This window comes from Anthonomus grandis, chromosome 17 (assembly GCF_022605725.1).
Source record: "Anthonomus grandis grandis chromosome 17, icAntGran1.3, whole genome shotgun sequence".
NCBI lineage: Eukaryota > Metazoa > Arthropoda > Insecta > Coleoptera > Curculionidae > Anthonomus > Anthonomus grandis.
This window is the reverse complement of record NC_065562.1, coordinates 10,225,347-10,245,798: the sequence shown is the minus strand read 5'-3', so window position 1 is coordinate 10,245,798 and position 20,452 is coordinate 10,225,347. Positions and strand designations below refer to the sequence as shown.

Below are 20,452 nucleotides of genomic sequence, written 5' to 3'. Positions count from 1 at the left end.
ATTTCAAGCATACTGGTTGACAAGATCATAAGTTTATGGGAAAAAGCGTCAATTCCTACAGTCAAACGTAAACGTGTGTTGAAACTTATTAAAACGCAGCTTGATAAATATTCAAAGATTTTGTGGTACCCCAAAGTCAGGAGACATGAAAACTATGTTCTAAAAGTTGAAGCGTATAAAGCAGAGAACAAGAAACTCTTCGACATAAGTGCCTGCAAGTGCGAAAAATTTGAGAAGTGTTCTTGTAGCAAAGAAAAAAATGTAAGATTCATATTACTGAATTTTACGAGATTACTCATCTAACAGCTAATTATTTTTACACGTACCTCTAAAAGAACGCGCATTTCTCGCAGATCAGAGAGGTTTCAGACAAATGTTCATAGGACGTGTCGAAGCAAAAGAAACAAAGAAAGTAGTGAATAAGCTTAGAAGAATTGAAAAGATGCAAGAAAGGGAAAACTCGCATAATAGTTTTTGTCCTGAAAAGGGATCAAAGACGTCATCGGATATATTAGCTAATATGTCAAATTCTTTTGTCGGCAATATCGATACAGCTAGTCAAATACCTTCTACTTCTAAAGACTCTATAAATGAAAGACTAACTCCTAAATAAAATACGCTTAAACTACCTACGCTTGCTAAAGTGTGTGACAGATCTGCAGCAGCAGTAGCTACAGCTGTTTTACAAGAGGTTGGATTAGTAACAAGAGAAAGTTTAGTGCAAATAATAGACAAAAATAAGTTAATAAGAGCTAGAGAAAATATAAGAAATACAATTGTCGATTCGATAAAGTATCAACCTATAAATGCAATTTATTTTGATGGTCGAAAAAACAAAACAATGACTACTGAAGGAAAAGATGACTTCATAGATTAACGTTACTTGAAGAACATATTACTTTGCTACAAGAACCAGGTTCAGTGTTTCTAGGTCATGCAATGCCTTCTTCTGGATCAGCGAAAGACTTACTTAGAAGTATAGTTGACTTTTTACAAGAAAATAACTATGACCTGAAAGGATTACTAGCAGTGGGGTGTGATGGCACCGTAGTTAACACAGGATCAAAAAATTGGGTCATCACTCAACTTAAAATAAAGTTAGGACGTCCTTTACAACGATTTATCTGCCAGCTTCATGCTAATGAGCTACCGTTGACATCTTTTTCAGCATATTGATGGCCACACAACCGGTCCTAGTGCATTTTCAGGTCCTCTAGGCAAACTTATAGTTCACTGTGAAAATTTGCCAGTTATTCAATATGAAATTATCGACTGCAAATTACCCCAAATAGAATTTTGCGAATTAAGTACCGATCAAAGATATCTATCTTAGAACATTGAAAGGCTAGAAGTAGCATGCCGTGGAACTATGGGCAGGTTTGTTTGCTTGCAACATCTCTGATGCAATGATGCCAAATGCTTATAGAGAAATGGCAAGAATCACTTTATAATATTATAAAAATTTTCAGTTGTTTCCGAAGACTCAAAACAATACTACTGCTCCCCTTTAATAAAATATCAAGCATTTTTTTAAAAATAAATTTGATAAGATACTCTATATCGAAGTCAATATAAGTTAAATAAATTAAAACAAAGTACGAAGCAACGAGAAAACGGTAATGGCACCGCAACGCCGCTCGATCGCATTGTTGATGCCACCGATACAAGCACTCTACCAGTGACGTCGTCAACAAATATTTACCTGATAAATTTTTATTAATTATTATAGAGTTTGAGTATAAGTAATATTACCATTTACGAGCTATTTATGTGTTTTTTAACGGACTTCGTTAGAGGAAGATCCTAATAAAAGGCAGCATTTTTGTCAAAGCATTTTTATGGAAATTAAATATTTTATTAATATAATATTATAGATTTCTTAATAAATCATGTTTTAAGACACAATTTTGCATAACTTTATTGTTATTGAGTTACTTATTATATTGGGTATTACGTCACTTATAGCAAAAATCAATTTAGACATTTTTATCTCACACGCTCAACAATTGAAAAGAAGAAGAAAATAGACTTATTCACGTATTTAAAAGAAGTATAAACTTAAATCTGGAACGATATATAAACCTAATATAATATTCGTCACAACAATACAGATTTTACTTACTATTGTTATTGTTATATTGGACAAAACTCAGTTTTACATCATCTTACTTTATATCACATAATATATACTTCTATGATGCTGACTTTTTATTGCTTCAGCGGAAAGAGTTAAAACTACAAGGATGTTCAAATTGTGAAGGAGTTGCAGGTTTTTTATAGGTTATAAGATTTTTATTATGAGTATTTAGCCTGTACAATGGTTTTGAGACATTTAACAGTGACCTATATAATACCTAATACCAATTATTATATCATATTAATTTATACTAAAAAACAAAGCTTACCTAAGAATAAAGACTATGTACAATAGATTACATTAGATAGTTTATTAGTAGTAATACAAACAAGTACTTTTACAAGTCAAATAAAATATGTAGTATGTTGGGCTTTTTCGAAAATCATGTTATTATTTCTTAAGTATTTTAATAATGACTTGAGAAATCTAATTCAATTTCTTTGGCGCAAATTTGTTTGTTGCAATCTTCGAATTAAAATTTTTTGTTCTTTATTTTTTTCCATAATTTAGTGAATCATTAGTGCTTAGGTCCTCAGGATATCATTTTGATTTTACCCTAGAATAATATACATATAAATATAGTATTACCAAAATTAAAAAAAAAAATTAAAAAAAATTATTATGATAATCCAATTGATCAATAAAATATATGTTATTATAAAGATTTTTTGTAATATCATACATTTGATTAATTGCATTTAATTAAACAAATATAACACAATAAAATACTATATCACTTGTAAATAAGATATATAGAATAGGATGATACATGGCATAAAACTAGTAGTCTATTTTGAGTGTATTTTTACCTTTTCCTTGGCAGAGTCAGGAAATGTGTAGCAGTTAAACAAAAACAGCTTGGATGAGAAATAGTAATTGTTGACCTAGACCCCACGATAGCTATTAATCTCAGATGCAGTTATTGTTGTTGATGAATAATCAGATCTGTAATTATACAAAATTTGGAGTATCAAGAATATTAATCTATTTTAATTATCCATACTTATCTATATTAGCTTCACTGTTTGTACTATATACCATTTTAGAAGCTAAAGAAGTTTTTGCACTCTTCAGGAAAACTACCCCTGCAGCTTTGAAGGGTAAATCACTTGGTAAATTAACTGAATTATCGGCTGCTGTATTTTTAACCAATGCATCAGAAATCCTAGTAAAAAAATACACACAAAATTACACACATACCTACCTAATTTAATAAGTATTAGGTATAAATAAAGCTTATATGAGTAACACTAATACTTTTTGTGACGATTTTTTTATACTAGAAAAATATATTTAAAAAAAAATTACGGTTGAGGTAGAGCTGATTTTTTTAATAAAGTCTGGCTACTGATAATATTATCTTCCTTATGTAAGAAATCACTTCTAAGGATGTGATCTGAACAAACAAATATGTTCTTTTTAATTATGTTGATTTCCATTAATGAAATCCATTGTTCCCTTTGGGCATATATTAGGCAATCTATAATAAGTATTTGATATTTAATTAAAAAGCAAAAAAAATTACAGTAATAAATTAATATGTGGTGCCAATTACTATATGTATTATTGTAAGTTGCAATATGGTAAAACAAACAAAAAATTATCGACCAAATTTTAGGGAAAGACAAAATTAACTTTATACATAGATATCTAAATAAATTTCAAAATGCTTTAAAGGCAATAAAAAATTAGTAATTTCATATATCTACCTAATGTATATATTAAAAAAACATAACTATATAGATAGGTACATTTAAAAATATAAATATTTTGGTATTTTATGCACACTTTCACATTCAAGTTTTTATTAGGTTTATATCTATAAGATCCCCTATTCTACGTTTATGATGATGGTAACCCTATGATGTGATGTTATGAAAGTATCGGTACTTACTTGTGCAAAGATCGGCTTGAATCACCTTTTTATCATGATGCGGCACAAACGACACAAGTTTTTGCCATCCTAGCAATTTAAAAAAACACTAAAATGTGGCCTTTTTCGTTTTTAAACCAAAAATTTATGAAAATACACGAATCCCGAAAATAATCAAAGAGGCCGTTTGACAGATGACACTACGCGTATGGCTCAGGCGCTTAAGCTCCGGTGTTGTCGCTTCAAATATTTTAGAAGCAGTTTTAGGGATAAGAATGTTAATAATTTTGTTTTTTTTTTGCTTAAGGATATTATATTTATTCTTAAAATAGGTTAATTGTAGTATTTATACTTTTTATTTTAAATTTTCCTATAAAATACAACACAAATAAGTTAAATTAACGTTATAATGGTTGTTAAAATATAGCTAAAAATTTCCTCCGTTGGAAATTTGCGTCGACTTGACAACAGAGAATCGGCAAATATGTTTGTAAACAAAACACCCCTCTTGCCCCTGTGCACATGTTGGACTCAAACAAAGTTGTTGTTTACTAATTCTAGCCTTTCAATGTTCTAAGATAACTATACAAAATTTGCCTGGCAATATCCTCTGGTCAATGTTCGACAGACTTAGCGAATCAGAATCCAGGTAAGGTCAGTCATTCCCGATGGCTTACTTTGGCAAATCGCTTATTGCGACTGTATATTTTTATCAAAAAGCCTAGTTCAAATTTGAAAGAATTGGCAACTTTTATTCTAAGAGTTTATGCTCCGATATGATTTTCAATTAAACAGTGCAAATGGGGCAAAACATGTTTGGCAGTCCATATAGCTGAGTCGATAATTAAGGAGCGATTTGCGAGCGATTAATGATTCAGTTATACAATGTAATGCATATTTTGCACACCCTGAAAACATATTGTTATGTATGCTAAATGACTCTCATCCCCACATCCCAGAACTTGCCATGCGACGTATTTTAAATGCTAAGAAAAGGGAAAATCCAGATGTAATTCGTCCTTTTATAATTCCAAAACTAAATTTTGATGCAGAAGACTATACTAATCTGATAGACTGGCACAACAATGACACCCCCATTACTTCATGATTTAAAACAAGATGTATTACAAAATATTATAAGAGGAACCCCGGATAAATGTATTGAAGTTTCATCTTACCCTTGTCACAACCAAGCGGTTGAAAGATGTGTAGAATTGGTAATGAAAGCTTCGTTATCAGTGGTTGGCCCTAAAAAGCGAGATGGATTTATAAAAGCAAGGTTAGATTCTCGAAAATTAATGCCACAATTTGAGAGCAAAAAGGACTTTTCACAATAACTATATCCGTTAAACATTTCATTACGTTTGTTTTTAGAATTTTTTATTTGCTTTTCTTATTGATAATTGTCTAGTCTATATTGGCTAGCTAATGTTTATAGTAGGAAATGTAATGTAAAACAAAAATTAAAATATAATGTACACTGTGCATTATATTTGATTTTTGTTGCAAAGCAGGCTATCTATCTTTTCCTTTTAAGGAGTGATATATATATGACCTCAAATAAAATTAATTTTGTTTCAGATGAAATACTGAACAACTAAAAACTTACTAAATAAAAACAAATCCTATTTTTATGACGTTAATCCGAAATTATACAGCAAAAGGGTTAAAAACAAAAGCACACCGGCGACTATTGTTGAAATACAGGGTGAGTTTTTTAAAGTGTTACAATGCGATATGTCAAAAGCGGCTGCAAATTTTTTTTTGACATTTTGGTGACATTTCAAGTATACCGGGGGGCACTTTTTGTGATATTTTTGACATTTGTCCCTTCACCCTCCTAAGAGGGGGGGAGGGTCACTTCTTTATTTTAAATGGAATGACGTGTTTTTTTATTCTTAAATACGAAACTACATAAAATATGAAGTTTGTTTACAAAAAATTTTTAAAATTGCTCTGCTGGTTACGGAATTATGATCAAAAATGTTTTGATTAAATTTAAAAATAATTCGAAAACTACAATAAAAATAAATTATTTCCTACTTTTTAACTATTTATCGTCTATGTATTATGCCTAAGGAGCTATTCGAAGTGACCGCCTTCGATTTCCAAACACTTTCTTATCCTTTCTTGACATGAGTTTCGTCCCCTCTGTAACATTGCTGGTGTCACTAATGAACAAGCCAAACGAATCCTGTTCTTCATGTCCTCTGGAGTTGTAGATGCACTAGCCATTACTTTGTCTTTTATAAATCCCTATAAAAAAAAGTCAAGGGGGGTCAAATCTGGCGAACGAGCAGGCCAGTTGACAGGACCACCTCGACCAATCCACCTGTTTTCAAAAATCTCATTTAAATAAGTACGAGCCTGTATGGCATAATGGGGTGGAGCTCCGTCCTGCTGAAACCATACGTTAGGATTTAAATTTTGGTTTAGTAGACGAGGTAACTGATTTCTTAAAAAATCTGTGTAGACCTGTCCATTTAAATGACCTTGGAAAAAATGCGGACCAATAACTCTATCCTTGAAAATACCACACCATACGTTCACAGACCAGGGATGCTGATTTGGTACAGTTCTCATCCAGTGAGGATTATTTGCTGCCCAGTAATGCATGTTGTGCCTGTTTACCTTTTAGAAAAACAATTAACCAAAACTTGAATATGTTCTAATTTAAATAAGTTAAATCTTACCTGCCCGCAATTATTAAAAGAAGCCTCATCAGAAAAAATAACGTTTCTCAAAAAATGGTTATTTTTACGCATTTTTGTTGAAATCTAAGTGCAAAAATTAATGCGATTCTCAAAATCATGTCCGTAAAGCTCTTGATGAAGTGTAATGTGGTAAGGATGAAACTTGTACCGGTGCAGAATTGTTATAATTGATGATTGACTAATTCCAGCATCTAAAGCAAGCCACCTGGTACTGATTTGAGGATCAATAGCTACTGCTCCTAATACAGCAACTGCCTTATTTTCATCTGTTTGCGTTTTAATCCGATTTCGTCGTTTACTTTTTAGACTACCAGTCATACGACTTCTGGTCTCCAGTCTCTTAAAGGCCATATGAGATTTTGGAATATCCGGAAACCTCTCGGCCCACACTACTGCAGCCTCCCTATAATTTTTTCTGCACTCCCCCAAAATTAACAACATATCTACTTCTACACTGAAATTCGCTTCCATTTTTTTCTTTTTAAACACAATTTACTTGTTAATAACACGTCAAAATTTTTATGTGACACTGCTTGTTATGTTGCCATGGAAATCCCACTGTTACTAGGATTTTCATTTCCATCCATACTAGTAAAATAAACAGTAGGATTTCCATGGCAACCGGCTGTTATTATGGTAAAATATTCGAATTATTTTTAAATTTAATCAAAACATTTTTGATCATAAATCCGTAACCAGCAGAGCAATTTCAAAAAATTTTTGTAAACAGACTTCATATTTTATGTAGATTCGTATTTAAAAATAAAAAACACGTCATTCCATTTAAAATAAGAAAGTGACCCTCCCCCCCTCTTAGGGGGGTGAAGGGACAAATGTCAAAAATATCACAAAAAGTGCCCCCCGGTATACTTGAAATGTCACCAAAATGTCAAAAAAAAATTTGCAGCCGTTTTTGACATATCGCATTGTAACACTTTAAAAAACTCACCCTGTATATCGAACTAGGTATCCATAAATTCTTAGCCAGATTCCTGAAGATGGTAAGCAAATTTTCGTTATACAGTTACTCCCCAAAGTATTTGGACAACAAGTATTTTCAATAATATTCTTACATTATAATTATAATAAATAAAATCTGCAACCTAATAATAATTATAAATATTTCTTAATGACTATCGAATATAATTATTGCGATATATTTAGTTTAAAAAAGATGTACATAGTCAAACAGTATTGCAAGATACAAAATTAATAAAATATACAATCTTAAAAGTATTTGGACAGTGTATAAATTGTTTAAATGTAAGAAAAAATCAGTATGCATCTTTGTTTACATTTAAGGCAACATGTCGAGTAGACTACCTAAAAATGCTTTTATTTCCAAAACTATCAAGTTTTTTAAATGATTTTTTTTAATCCTTTTTTTTATAAAATGTCGGTTTAAACCTAATTTAACTTCTACTTCAAAATACAATATTTCAAAAACTAAGGTGACTGTGTCGAAAATTTTATTACTTTTAGAACATTCTTTATTTTTCTATTTACTAAAATAAAATTTTAATACTATTTTTGTTATAATACTTAAACCAGGAAAGTCGTAAAAACTGCATTTCATCTTTCACACGCCTGCAAAAATTTAAATATTTAAATTTTTAAGATCCTCCGGAGTGGCAGAAATATTCTTCGTATGCCTTCATTGTAAAAGGTAAGAAAAATAAACACTTGGCAATATTGGTGCAAATATATTCATAATATAATATATAAAAATAAAGTTTGACTGATATTACAAAAACACATAAATAACTATCAAAAAAATGTACACAAACTACTAGGAAAAACATAAGGAGGCATTAAGAAAATAACACAACATTTGCCAAATATGCTCGCCTAAACTCAATATGTTGTTTTATAGGCAATGTGAAAAACATTCGTCATCAAGCTTCATTATTGGTCCATATTTCTTCTCAATGGAGATACATTTTTGCCAACCAATTTCTCTTATCGTCTGCATATATCAAACATTTTGAGTATCCTTACAAAAAAAAAACTGGAGAAACAAATTCCTGCCCTATATTTTATTTAAGGGTTTGCATCCTAAGATATTCTTGAATTGCAATATTACAATGAAATTGTATCTTTCTTTTGATAAAATCATAGCATTAAAAAAATAGTAATATTTTCATAAATAAATAAAAGATTCCAACATGTAAAATAAAGAAGGATTCAAAGTATTCTCAATAATGTATGTCAGATGGTGCAGTTGTCAGGTAAGAAGACTTCATTAGACTTTAAGACAATGGATGCCATAAAAATGTAATTTTTATAATTCTAATTTATTTTTTAAGTCTGTCTTTCTTTTGGGGTATTTCCTTATTAGATAGTTACATTTACAATTTATATAATCTTATATATTGTAAGGATATCGTTCAAATGAAAAGCGACAGCAGATATTTTATTTAAGGGTAAGGCATAAAACCTTATCGGATTGCCCTACTTTTTTGTAACTGGAGCTGACACTCTTTGTTGACGAAGCAATATGAAGACGTACTCGTATAGCTCAAAAAAGGTGAGGAGTAAAAGCATATACTGATCATTTCTTTGATATAAATCAAATAAATTATTTGTTTTGTTTTCCTGTTGTTGGAAACAACACGTTTCACTATGGAATTGTTTGCTGCTGCCAATACTATCAAAATGTTAGTTGTCAGCTATGCTATTTTCAAATAAATAATAATAATAAAAATCTTTGAACCCGTAAAGATAAAATTTAAAAAATAAATAAAGAATAATAATATTAGGAGGAAGTGTATAGGTCTTTGAAAATAATTGCAAACTGATAGCAAAAAGAGATCATGCAAAAAATTGGAAATAAGAAATTAAATAAGTAGTGAGTAAAACTTCCCATAACATATAAAAAATTTTGCTTTTTTTATTTAATTTTTACAGCTTTCATTGGTTCTTTACGTCAATTATTTAATTTAGTTTGTATGTTGTGTTATTTAGTAGCCAAGATTTAAATTTTTATTTATTCATTAAATATACCTAATTCTTAAACAATGGAATATAATGGAATTTAATGGAAGTGCCAGGAAATGACTTCCCATAGTTTCAACTACCGAGGCAGATCAAAAAATGACTTATATTACTTCAAAATTGCCTGAAATGCCTGGAAAGTTGACTTTACCTAATTAGAACTTAAGTGACGATTCCAGGCAGTCCAAACTTCCTTCAGGCAATACCCTGGAAAAAATTCATGCTTTCAAATGTATCATCTATACCACTTGTAAAACAAAGTATCTTTTTCATTTAAATTAAAATTCGTTTAAAATACGAGCTACTAGAATTATTTCAATTGGCAAACATACGTACATACACATATAGAATTGTCGGAAAAAATATGTCGAAACGGGAAAGTAAATGTTCAGTTAAACCACTTTTTTGTATAGATTGTGTTACATATGTTTTACGATTGTTTAGATAGATAGCCTTACTGGCAGGATTTTTATACTAGAGACCTTTTTATTCATTCTATATGTCATAAAACCAAAGTTGTTTTCAGTAGTACTCACTTTTAGTAAACTGGACCATTACTAGTACCTCATTACACAATGGGACGTGGGTAAAAAAGATTGAAATAGAACCCCTTTTTTTATTTTTTTTATGGTAAACACAAGCACAAGAGGAAAGTCCTATGTCACTCTTGGAGTGGTGCTTGCGCAAAGATATTTGTGGGCATTTATCTTGAATCGCTGTAGGTTGTATGCGTCGGGAAATATGTGAGGTGGAAGCCCGTTCCACAAAGAAGATGTTCTCCAGATGAATGAATCCCGATACAGCGACGTCCTTGGGGTAGGCAGGTGGACTCGATGTTGATGAGCCGCAACTGCTAGGCGCGTCCTTCTTGCCTTAATTTTTATCTTCAATTTAACATATATTTTGGGTACATAGATGTTGGAAGAGAATTAGTTAAATCAGGTCCTAAGCATAAATAGTTGAAAAAATAACAAAAATATGTAGTGTGGTCTATCTGATGTGGAGTACTCTTTCGAACTTTTAAAGCTCCACATATATCAATTAGAATTAGAAGATTTCTCATCTTCTACATTATAAATCATGATATCCTTGAATTGAATTGTCGAAATGAATACAGGATAACAGAGCTCGATCAGGGCTTTGTGCTGGGATTCCACATACCAGTAGGGCATACTCGCTGGGGGAGCACGCCACTGTCTTCCAGGCCGAAGTATTCGCTGTACTAAAATGCAGATAGAAAATCCTAAGCTGCGGACACCGCAATACAGTCGTATCAATATGCTCGGAGAGCAGAGCTGCCATTAAGGCTATCATGGCCGCAAAGGTAAGCTCCAAGCTTGTACTAGAGTGCATAAAAGTCCTGAAAAAACTGGTACAGGTTGGATGCAGGGTCCAGCTCGTCTGGATACCTGGCAACGCAGGCCATGCAGGTAATGAGGAAGCGGACTCTCTTGCCAGACTGGGATCCGCGAATGTGCCAATGGGGCCGGAACCCATAGTTGGTATCGCCAAATGCGTTGCGGTCGCGTTAATGAAGGGTCTGCTGGATAAGTGGACCCACCGAAGATGGACTGAGTCCCCTGGTATGAGACAGGTCAAAGCGCACATAGGTGGGCCCTCTGCCTGTCGCACCAAAAATTTACTACGCCTAAAAAGACGCGAAATTCGGCTAGTGACCGGTCTTTTAACCGGTCACTGGCACTTAAGAAGCCATCTCCATACTATCGGTATTGCGGACAACATGGAATGCCGATGGTGCTGTGAGGAGGATGAAACCGTTGACCATGTAGTCGGGGGTGCCCAGCACTCACGCGCGCCAGATTCAAGTACTTGAGTAACACTTTCAGTGTATCGAGTGACTTTAAGTCCTTCAGACCAGAGAGCCTTATCGGTTTCTCTAAGGCCGTTGGGCTCTGGTAACCCCCGGTGGGGCATGACGGGTCCATCAGGAGACCTATATGCACCACTGTCTTGGCAGCCCACTATTTCGACAATTTATGACACCCTTATTTCAGCTAAAATAGAAGAAATCTCAAATACCATGTTTGTAGTAGAAAATTTGAATTTCTTATGACTAACTCGAGCCTAAACATTAAAAGACTTGCTCTTATCTATATGATTAATTATAATATTCTTGAGCAGCGCTCGCCTCCATTTGAACTAAAATAGATCACCTGTAATACCAGACTCCTTGGAAATACAATTATTATACTTTAATACAAGAAATGTTGTCATAGCTGGTATGCAAGTATTAAAAGATCTTCTTTCTTCTACCTTATAAATCATAATTATCCAATTCTAAGCAGCTCTATCGTCAATTTTAAAATCAAAATAGAAGAGACCTCCAATATCGGAATCTTTGCAAATGCAATCAACCATCATATATTCAGATGTCAATAACAAAAATTAACGCAATTTCCAACAAAAGTTTTATGTAATTTTTCTGTACTTTAAAATTAGTATTATACAACTTAAATAAATTGCAGACGTACTCAATTGACTCAAACCTTATTTCACTCTTCATGTAAAAGACATCCTACTTATAAAATCGATAATATAAAGGAATCCCTTGAAGGAAAACAATATTTCCGATATCCGAAAATGAATATAACCCAACTTTGATAATTTCCGATATCGATTGAATGCGCCTTTTCGCCTAATGGCATAGAAAAATGTAATATCCGGTCAAATACTCTGGAAATAAAACGTTGCAAAAGATAGAAGTTAAATAAAATATTTTTGTTTCAGTATGCATCGTGGGCGACGTAGTTTATGGGGTAGACGAGACTGTTCCGGCCGAGCAACCCTGTTTGAAGTGCCGATGCCAGCCGCCAGGGGTCCAGTGCGAAACTGTTCAGTGTGCCAAGAAGCCTGGATGCAAGGCCATTCATAGACCGAATAAATGTTGTCCGGATTATCAGTGTGGTAAGTTAGGTTTACGAGAATTTCTGTAACGAGTGTGGAATAAGCAAAATTTTACACAAGTAAAGATGTTTGTTGCCCCAGCCATTAGTTGAAGTTAACGGCTCTACGAGTGTAGATTTTTTAATTCCACGCATGTTTTAGACTATACCTTTGCTACGAATATTGATTTAGTTTAAAGTCGACATTTTTAAATTCACATTTGTTTGATATGTTTACCTGTCTAGGTCCCTTAGTTCAGGTTTTAAATTATGACTGCTAGATGGTATTACAGTATAAAAGTGAAAACGCGATACATTCACGAACTTAATAAATATACCTGGACTGCCAATTCAACGAAAAGTAAATGACCACTACTAGCGGTCGCCATTTTGCGTGATTGTGTCCTTTCGATGTTGGTCACTCTGACAAATTTTAGTTGTGCCAATTGTAGGGAAACAAAACAATTGAAGTTTTTGAGAGGTTATGTTTACAAAAATACAAAATAGACAGTTACATATAGGTAAGGACTTAAGATAGTTGTATATATTATTCTATCATAAACAACACAGACAGACAATTCACAATAATTCGGTTTTGAGAAACAGTGAACCAGGTATTTGGTTATTAAATAAAGATGGTGATACATTATTCACGTACTAAATAAGGAGAAAGGTACATCGCCTGTTTCAGACGATATCTCCAGCGTCGTTTACAAATCGCCAAAAACTAGGCAATCCGCTATACACACACGTCAAACGTCAGTGTCGTTAACTTCATTACCGTGATTCAATATATTTTTTGTTGGCAACACTAAAAATGTTCAGAGTGACCAACATCAAAAGGACATAACCACTATAAAAATGGCGACCCCCAGGCAATGGTCATTTTTGGGTATCGTGGCCATATGCATTAGTAGTTTAGGTATATTTATTAAATTCGTGGATACATTATGTTATTTTTAAATGGGTTAATTTTTAGATTCAGTGATCTTTATTCATATTTGAAAGTATGACTCTTAGATGGCGCCAACATAACAACCATAACGTTTTTTTGCGTAAAAAGCTCAAATTGAACCCTTGAAGCTTAAATTATGAAGGGTGTTTCAACAAGAACACAAGATTTGAATTCCGCGCCATGCATGACAGTTATCATTTCACATGAATATGACGTGACAGATCAAAAGTTGATAGATAAGGGCTTGTAAACATGGAGCATTACATGGTAAAACAACGCTTACTGTTTGTGAAAATGATAAAAGTTCAATTGCCACTATTCACAAAGTGCGTTTAATATTTGGTCAAAATATTGTTTCTAATTCATTTACTGTGAAAAGAATAATCAAAAAATTCCAAAGTACTGATTTGATTAGTGATATAAAACAGAACAAAACATCATGGCACTTCGCGAGAGTGTGACAGAAAGGCCAGAGACGTCAATTCGTCATCGCGCACAAGAATTGGATATTTCAATAGCCACTCTTCAGCGAATTCTCACTTACTCGACAACTTCTGCCAACACACCATGAACAGTGAAGAGAATTCACCAATTGGATCCTTGAACAACTTGCTGATCTTGCAAACAAAATTATTTTCATTGATGAGGACGATTTTCACCTCGATGGCTTCGTTAATAACCAAACTGTCGCATTTAAGGCTTAGAAAATCCACGAATGATTTATTAGAAAGCAATGCATCCACAAAGTGTCACTATATGGTATGCAATAATGTCTGGAGGAATATTTGGACCGTGTTTCCGAATATTTTGACCGTGAATCGCGAACATTATCATGCTATGAAAACAAAGTTTATTGTGCCATATGTCACCCATAAAACATTGACGATCTTGCACGAGTATGCTCCTGGTGGTGTCATTTTCTGATTTGGTGACCAAAACTGGCCTGCACGCTCTTGCGATTTAACGTTTTTAGACTTCTAGCTGTGGGATTATCTAAAACTACAAGTTTATTCCAATAAGTCTGCAACTATCGAAGCATCGAAAGCTGAAATTAGACGCTGCATCAATGACATATCACTGAAATTCTGCGCTCTTACTGAAACACCCTTTGTTTCAAGTGACGTGTAATTAAGAGAACATTTAATAACTTATGTGTTTGCCCTTGCCACATTTCACATTCTCGATAAGGTTCTTTTAAAGCATTCAGAAGCTGTATTATGAAATCTTCTGAGAACACCTGATATCTTAAATTTCTTACTTTGATACGGTACATCAAATTATTTTAAACATAATCAGATTCCCGGTTCTAAATTGATTCTTAGGAAAAATAAAAGATTTGAACCAAAATTTAAAAAAGAAAACTAACAATCTCAGCGATACAGAAGTAGATCTACGATTTTGTATGCAAGAGCCCTGTTAACCTATTAGATCCCACAGTACCTTTTAGTCAAAAAAAAAAAAAAAAATACACGTCATTGTGATAATATCTATATTCTTAACAAAACGATATATAAAACCTATATTTTAATTCTAAAGATAACTTAGATATAGATATGTACTCAAATGAGTACAATGGTAACTTGGCAGACAAAACAACTTTTTTATTTTACAAAAGAAAACTTATTTTAATGAGAGTGATACATTATAAAACAGGTTCGTTCCAAACAAAGTGTTACTTGACATTTTATGCAAGCCCATCTAGCTCTTTGATGACATACAATGCACCTTAATTGCTTTTCTAGTTTGCGTGGGAAGTGACCACCTTCGTGTTGTCTAATCGTTTGAAGAACTTAAGCAGCAGGTCTCTGTTTCACAAACCGTGATTTGCCAAAGCAATTCAAGTAATGCAACACAATTTGTCTTTGGAATCCAAGCAAATCCATTTTCTCTGTTGAGGCTAATTGATGTATTTATATTGCTAATTATTATATTATATTGTATTTATATTGATGTATTTATATTGATGTATTTATATTGCTTGTATTTATATTGCTATTTATATTGCTAATTGATGTAATTGCTGACTGCCTAATCGTGTAGATCGACGCCTCCCATATGTTGGTTGTAAGTTTGAAATAAAAATGGCTGAGGAACATCAATTTTTTCTTTTGCAGCAGTTGACCAACGTTTGACTCTGGACAATGGTTCAAATTTGTCATAATGTATTGCTAAAGTTACAACGCTATTATCCTTCCACCTTACAAATAAAACATGAGAATCACTATCATACCTATATTCATAAAAACGTTCCCATTTCTGAAATAGTTTGTTGTTCATCAGTAGACATTTTTTGGTCCTATTTTCCCTAACAGTGCCTGTGGCCCTCTGGCCTTAGTCTGTTTAAGTGTTAAGTTAAAGTGTTTTTAGAAGGTCAAGACTAGTAAAGTAGTTGTCAAAGAACACAGTACGGTCCGAAGGGACTGCAATGTTTTCTAGAGAGAGGTCTAATATTTGAAGCTAAAGCGGGATTTGACGATTTGGCACCGCAATATGTATCAAAGGAATAACAATATCCTGTGGAGCTGGTCAACATCCAGTCCTTATAACCAAAACGGGTCGGCTTGCCTTTTATAAATTGTTTTGAGGGATGGTGCCCAAAATATTTCACAATAGCTTCATCTATTGAGAGCTCCTCGTAAAAGATGCCCCATTGCAAAAAATTTTGATTTGGAAGATCTACCAAAGAGCGCAATTTTGCTAGCTTGTCATTCCCGTCCGAATTATTATTATTGGCCAAATGAATATATCTCTTTATATCTTGAAAACGATTTCTAGACATGGAATTTGCTATAAAGGGCACGCCAACGTCTTCATCAAGGCTGCAATAGAGACGTTCAAGGGAAAGCTTGTGATATCCAGTAAATAACAAAATTGCAAAGAACAGTTTTATGTCGGCTCTAGAAACGAAAAAGGCATGATTATTTTTTTGAGAGGAATATAAGTTTGTTTCATGGACAATATGGTCTACAATCTTGTCATCAAATATTTTTTCAAAGATTTCAATTAAAGTACAATCCTGTAAGTCGCTTTTGACTATTTCTAACCGATCAGCGGCCCCAGGCGTTGATGGTAAATATATATCAATAATATTTTCAGTCCATCTGGGTTCACTGGATTTTTATTTTTTTCGCAACGATTGACCAGCATCTTCTAGTTTGATAGCTGCAGAGCCTTTTAGTAAATTTTGGCGCAAAACAGATAACGGCATATCCATTTCTTCATCACTAGTATCTTCATTCTCATCCACATAGTGTACCTCAATTTAACCTGGGATATCCCTAGGAAACTGGCTTACTTCATTCTCTTCAATCAAATCATCATCTATATCCTCTTCGTCAGTCTGACTGTCAGGATCAGGTGATATTATAATGATATCAGCTGGAACGTTCTTATTTGTGGAACAGATATCTTCTAGGGCAGCTCCAAGCCTTTGATACCTTTTACCATAAAAATTTAAGATGGGAATTGGCACATAGGCATCGTCATCAAAATCCATTTTTTGTTATCAGTTCTAGCAATAAAAAAAATAATGTTAGGCGACAGAGCCAAAGACATATTTTCTATGTTTTTTTGTAAACAATTTATTAGACCATATTTTATCACATATAAATTTTTTTACTTTAGAAAAATTAGGACCCAAAACATTTTTCCTAAAATAGACACTGAGTGCCCACTGTACTCAAATAAGTACATTAAGGTTCGGGGGGCCATTTTGTGACAACAGAATTGTAATATTACTGGCTTACAAAAACAAATACGTTTTATGATCCCCTAAGACCATTATAATCAACAATGAAACCTAGTGATTTATCAAATGGTACCAAAAAACAATAACTTACGTTGGGCAGTCACAGGATTTTAACACTAGTTGGACACTGACTATCGAAATCAACAACAACAAAATTCTGCATCGCGATAACCACATTTTTAAATGTCTACATGAAATTATCCTGGTTTACAGATCCCTATATTTCACGAAAATTTCAAAATTCAAAAATAGATGTCAGCACTAGGTCTTTTTGTTCACTGTACTCATATGAGTACAATGGGAACGAATGGGTTAAGGAAGATTGTCAGTTCTAGACATCGTCCTGAATAAGTAGAGAGGGTTATTTAAACCAGGGCCATCAGAGTTGATCTTGATTGAGAGTTTGTTGACTTAAGAGAGTTGACTTGAGAGCCATCAAAATTTAGGAAAACCTTAAGTCGGATTTAAAAAATACGCTGAGTTGCGTATGCGTGCCGAAGCCCCGTCCCCTATAGGTTTATATTTTAATTTGTAGTAGCGAAGAGGATGTTTACTTGAACTCTACGCATCCAATCTTATCTGCTTCTGCTTCAATAACGGATGGAGCAATAGGAGTTGACAATTAACACACATGAAACATGCACCTTCGACCCTTCTTAGGTGGAGAAACTACAACCTCTCATGATCCACTCATGCCAAATACCTTGTTGACATCTTCGACACCAAACTCATGGTCTCGCCTCACCAAAATCTAAGCTGCATTTATCGTTTAATGCTCTAATTATGATGAGTCTCAAAAGGCGTAGTTGAAGGGGACACTTTGCAGAGTAATCGAAAGTAAATTTCTCTTTTTGGATGTTCTGCACTAAACATTTCTAATTTTTTTTCAAATGGCTAACAACTCTCCAGCTTTCAAGACGTAGACTAAACAGCCTTAACACATAGATATCAATGGAATACAGTTGGTTAATTAGTAAGTCTTCGTAATACTTTGCAGCAGTACTTCCAACGGAGTTGTTCTATGCCACATTTCATTTCGTAAGAAATCGCAGAAAGAAAAACACACCTTTTTTGATTCTACCTATGGGTCCATGACGGTCAAAGACAAGGCAGACGTCAAAGAGGTGTAAAAGGTTTTTCGAAATTTGCTACTAAATTGGAAACAGCTCTTCCTATTTTTTAATGGAATACATTGGCATAGAAGGTACTCGAGTATTACAAGTAGCGGCAGTGACGAAAGTGTTTGTGTAATATTGCTATATCATACATTCTTAGTTGGTGCTTTCAAAAACACTATGATTGGCCAATTTGATTGTATGATTTGCTACTCCTTTAAGGCTAATTGTGATGCAAAAGGCTATAGGAATTACTTTTTTAGATATTTTTGTGACTGATGCTCTTGAATATAAAACCAATAAGTCGCATATTGATATAGTCGACTTATGTCAGTCCCGTCAGTCAGATATTCGTTGATCACAGAATGAAAGCTGAATGTTGTTGGTAAAACTAACCTATCTAAAAGAAACTTATTATTGAATTTAATGAAAGAAATAATTTTTTGAATGAATGATACAACTGGAGTAAGAATTTGCTAGTTGTAAATCAGCCACCTCCAATAGCAGTACTATCTGCAATTCTTAAACACAGATAGACAGAAAGCAAAAAAATACTAATTTTATGACTTTTACTACTTAAAATCTAGAGAACAATCAAATAATTTGGCACTCGTTGTTATTTTAATCTAGTATAAGATTTAAGTAATAATAACGGATGCACGACTGGCAAAAAAAAGATAATCAATACATATCTTAATAGGTCTGCCTCCTAAATTCATCAGAAAGTTACTGAGTTCTCAGGTCTGCTCCAAAACAATTATCTTTATAAATGATTTTTTGCGGAAAGTTAATATTAGCTTTGACTGCGCTGTGAATGGTACCAGCAGATTTAAACAGTGACTATCTGTTACTTGATGGTAATCTGTTGAGAAAAGACTTATCATTAAAGTTATCTGTAGTTTATATTACGGTGCAGTAAACACTTTACGTACGTAAATTAAGTAGAGCAATTTTGGTTAACTCTTTACGTTTGCTGGATTGAGCCTGTAATACTTTAATATTTTTTTACTTAATAGCAGTTCATACTTTAAAAGATCCGTCTACAATTAGGTAGTATTACAATTAGGTACCACAGCATCCCATATTTTGACATGCTTGACATGCGCTTTTATTATTCACCATTAATCTTTATTATTCATGTTTATGTTTTTATTTATCCGTATGCAATTTGTTATTTCGTTCATTACTTTTAACTTAAATTAATTGCAGTGAAGTGTACAATTAATAAAATAGTTTTGTGGATATCACAAATAACATTAATGTAGTTTGTGCACACATACATTGGTTCGTGTATTTGTTGGACTCTCGCATCTGGGTTAGTGTAATTTGTTTATATGTCAATAATTGTTTTATTAATTAGGATTTCTTGCCTATTAGAAAAAGTTTATATTAATGTGAAACGCCAATACTAATATTGTTCTATGATCAGCACGTGCAAACAATCTTTGGGAATATAGTGGGTAGAAGTTCGACACTGTACTTTTGTGGTACAGTAAACAGGTTTTTTTGGAATGGCTACCTAGATCACTTCACGAAAGCATTTCTTTAAATGGAATAGTTCCGATTTTCCTAATAAAAATCTAATCATCAAAAAGGGAAAACCTGAATATCTATAGAACAGATTCTTACTGTCTTATTTATAAGTTTTTAAAATAATATCCATATTTTAATCAATATTTTTATGTTAAAGACGGCTATTTAATAAAGATTCTAAAAATTAAATTTAACTTTAAGCCGAACTTTGAACCGTGTAACCTTAACTGCATTTTAAATCCTCATTTATCCACAAACCGTTCTACTCCGAACTTTAATATTTTAACGGTTCGTGTCTAAGTTTTTACTTAAAAGCGCCTTAAGGCCTTCGTTAGGGCTAATTATGGCTTAGCGTGTACCGCTTGCCAGTTTATTTTTAAGCTTAAAATTTGCGTAAAAACTGAACTTTGTTCTGAAGTTAATATAGTTTTTGCGGCTCACTTAATTTCTCATCCCAGCTTTATCAATTTTCTAACGTTT

General features: G+C 33.1%; 1 protein-coding gene across 3 annotated transcripts in view; it reads left to right on the top strand.

The window, feature by feature from the left end:
- LOC126746201 (uncharacterized) overlaps positions 1-20,452 on the top strand; it is a 172,414-nt gene that overhangs the window by 124,503 nt on the left and 27,459 nt on the right. For all 3 annotated transcript variants that reach the window (XM_050454353.1, XM_050454354.1, XM_050454355.1), the window contains one exon: positions 12,467-12,643. In XM_050454353.1, the coding sequence (XP_050310310.1) occupies positions 12,467-12,643 (177 nt within the window). The remainder of the gene's footprint in view (positions 1-12,466; positions 12,644-20,452) is intronic.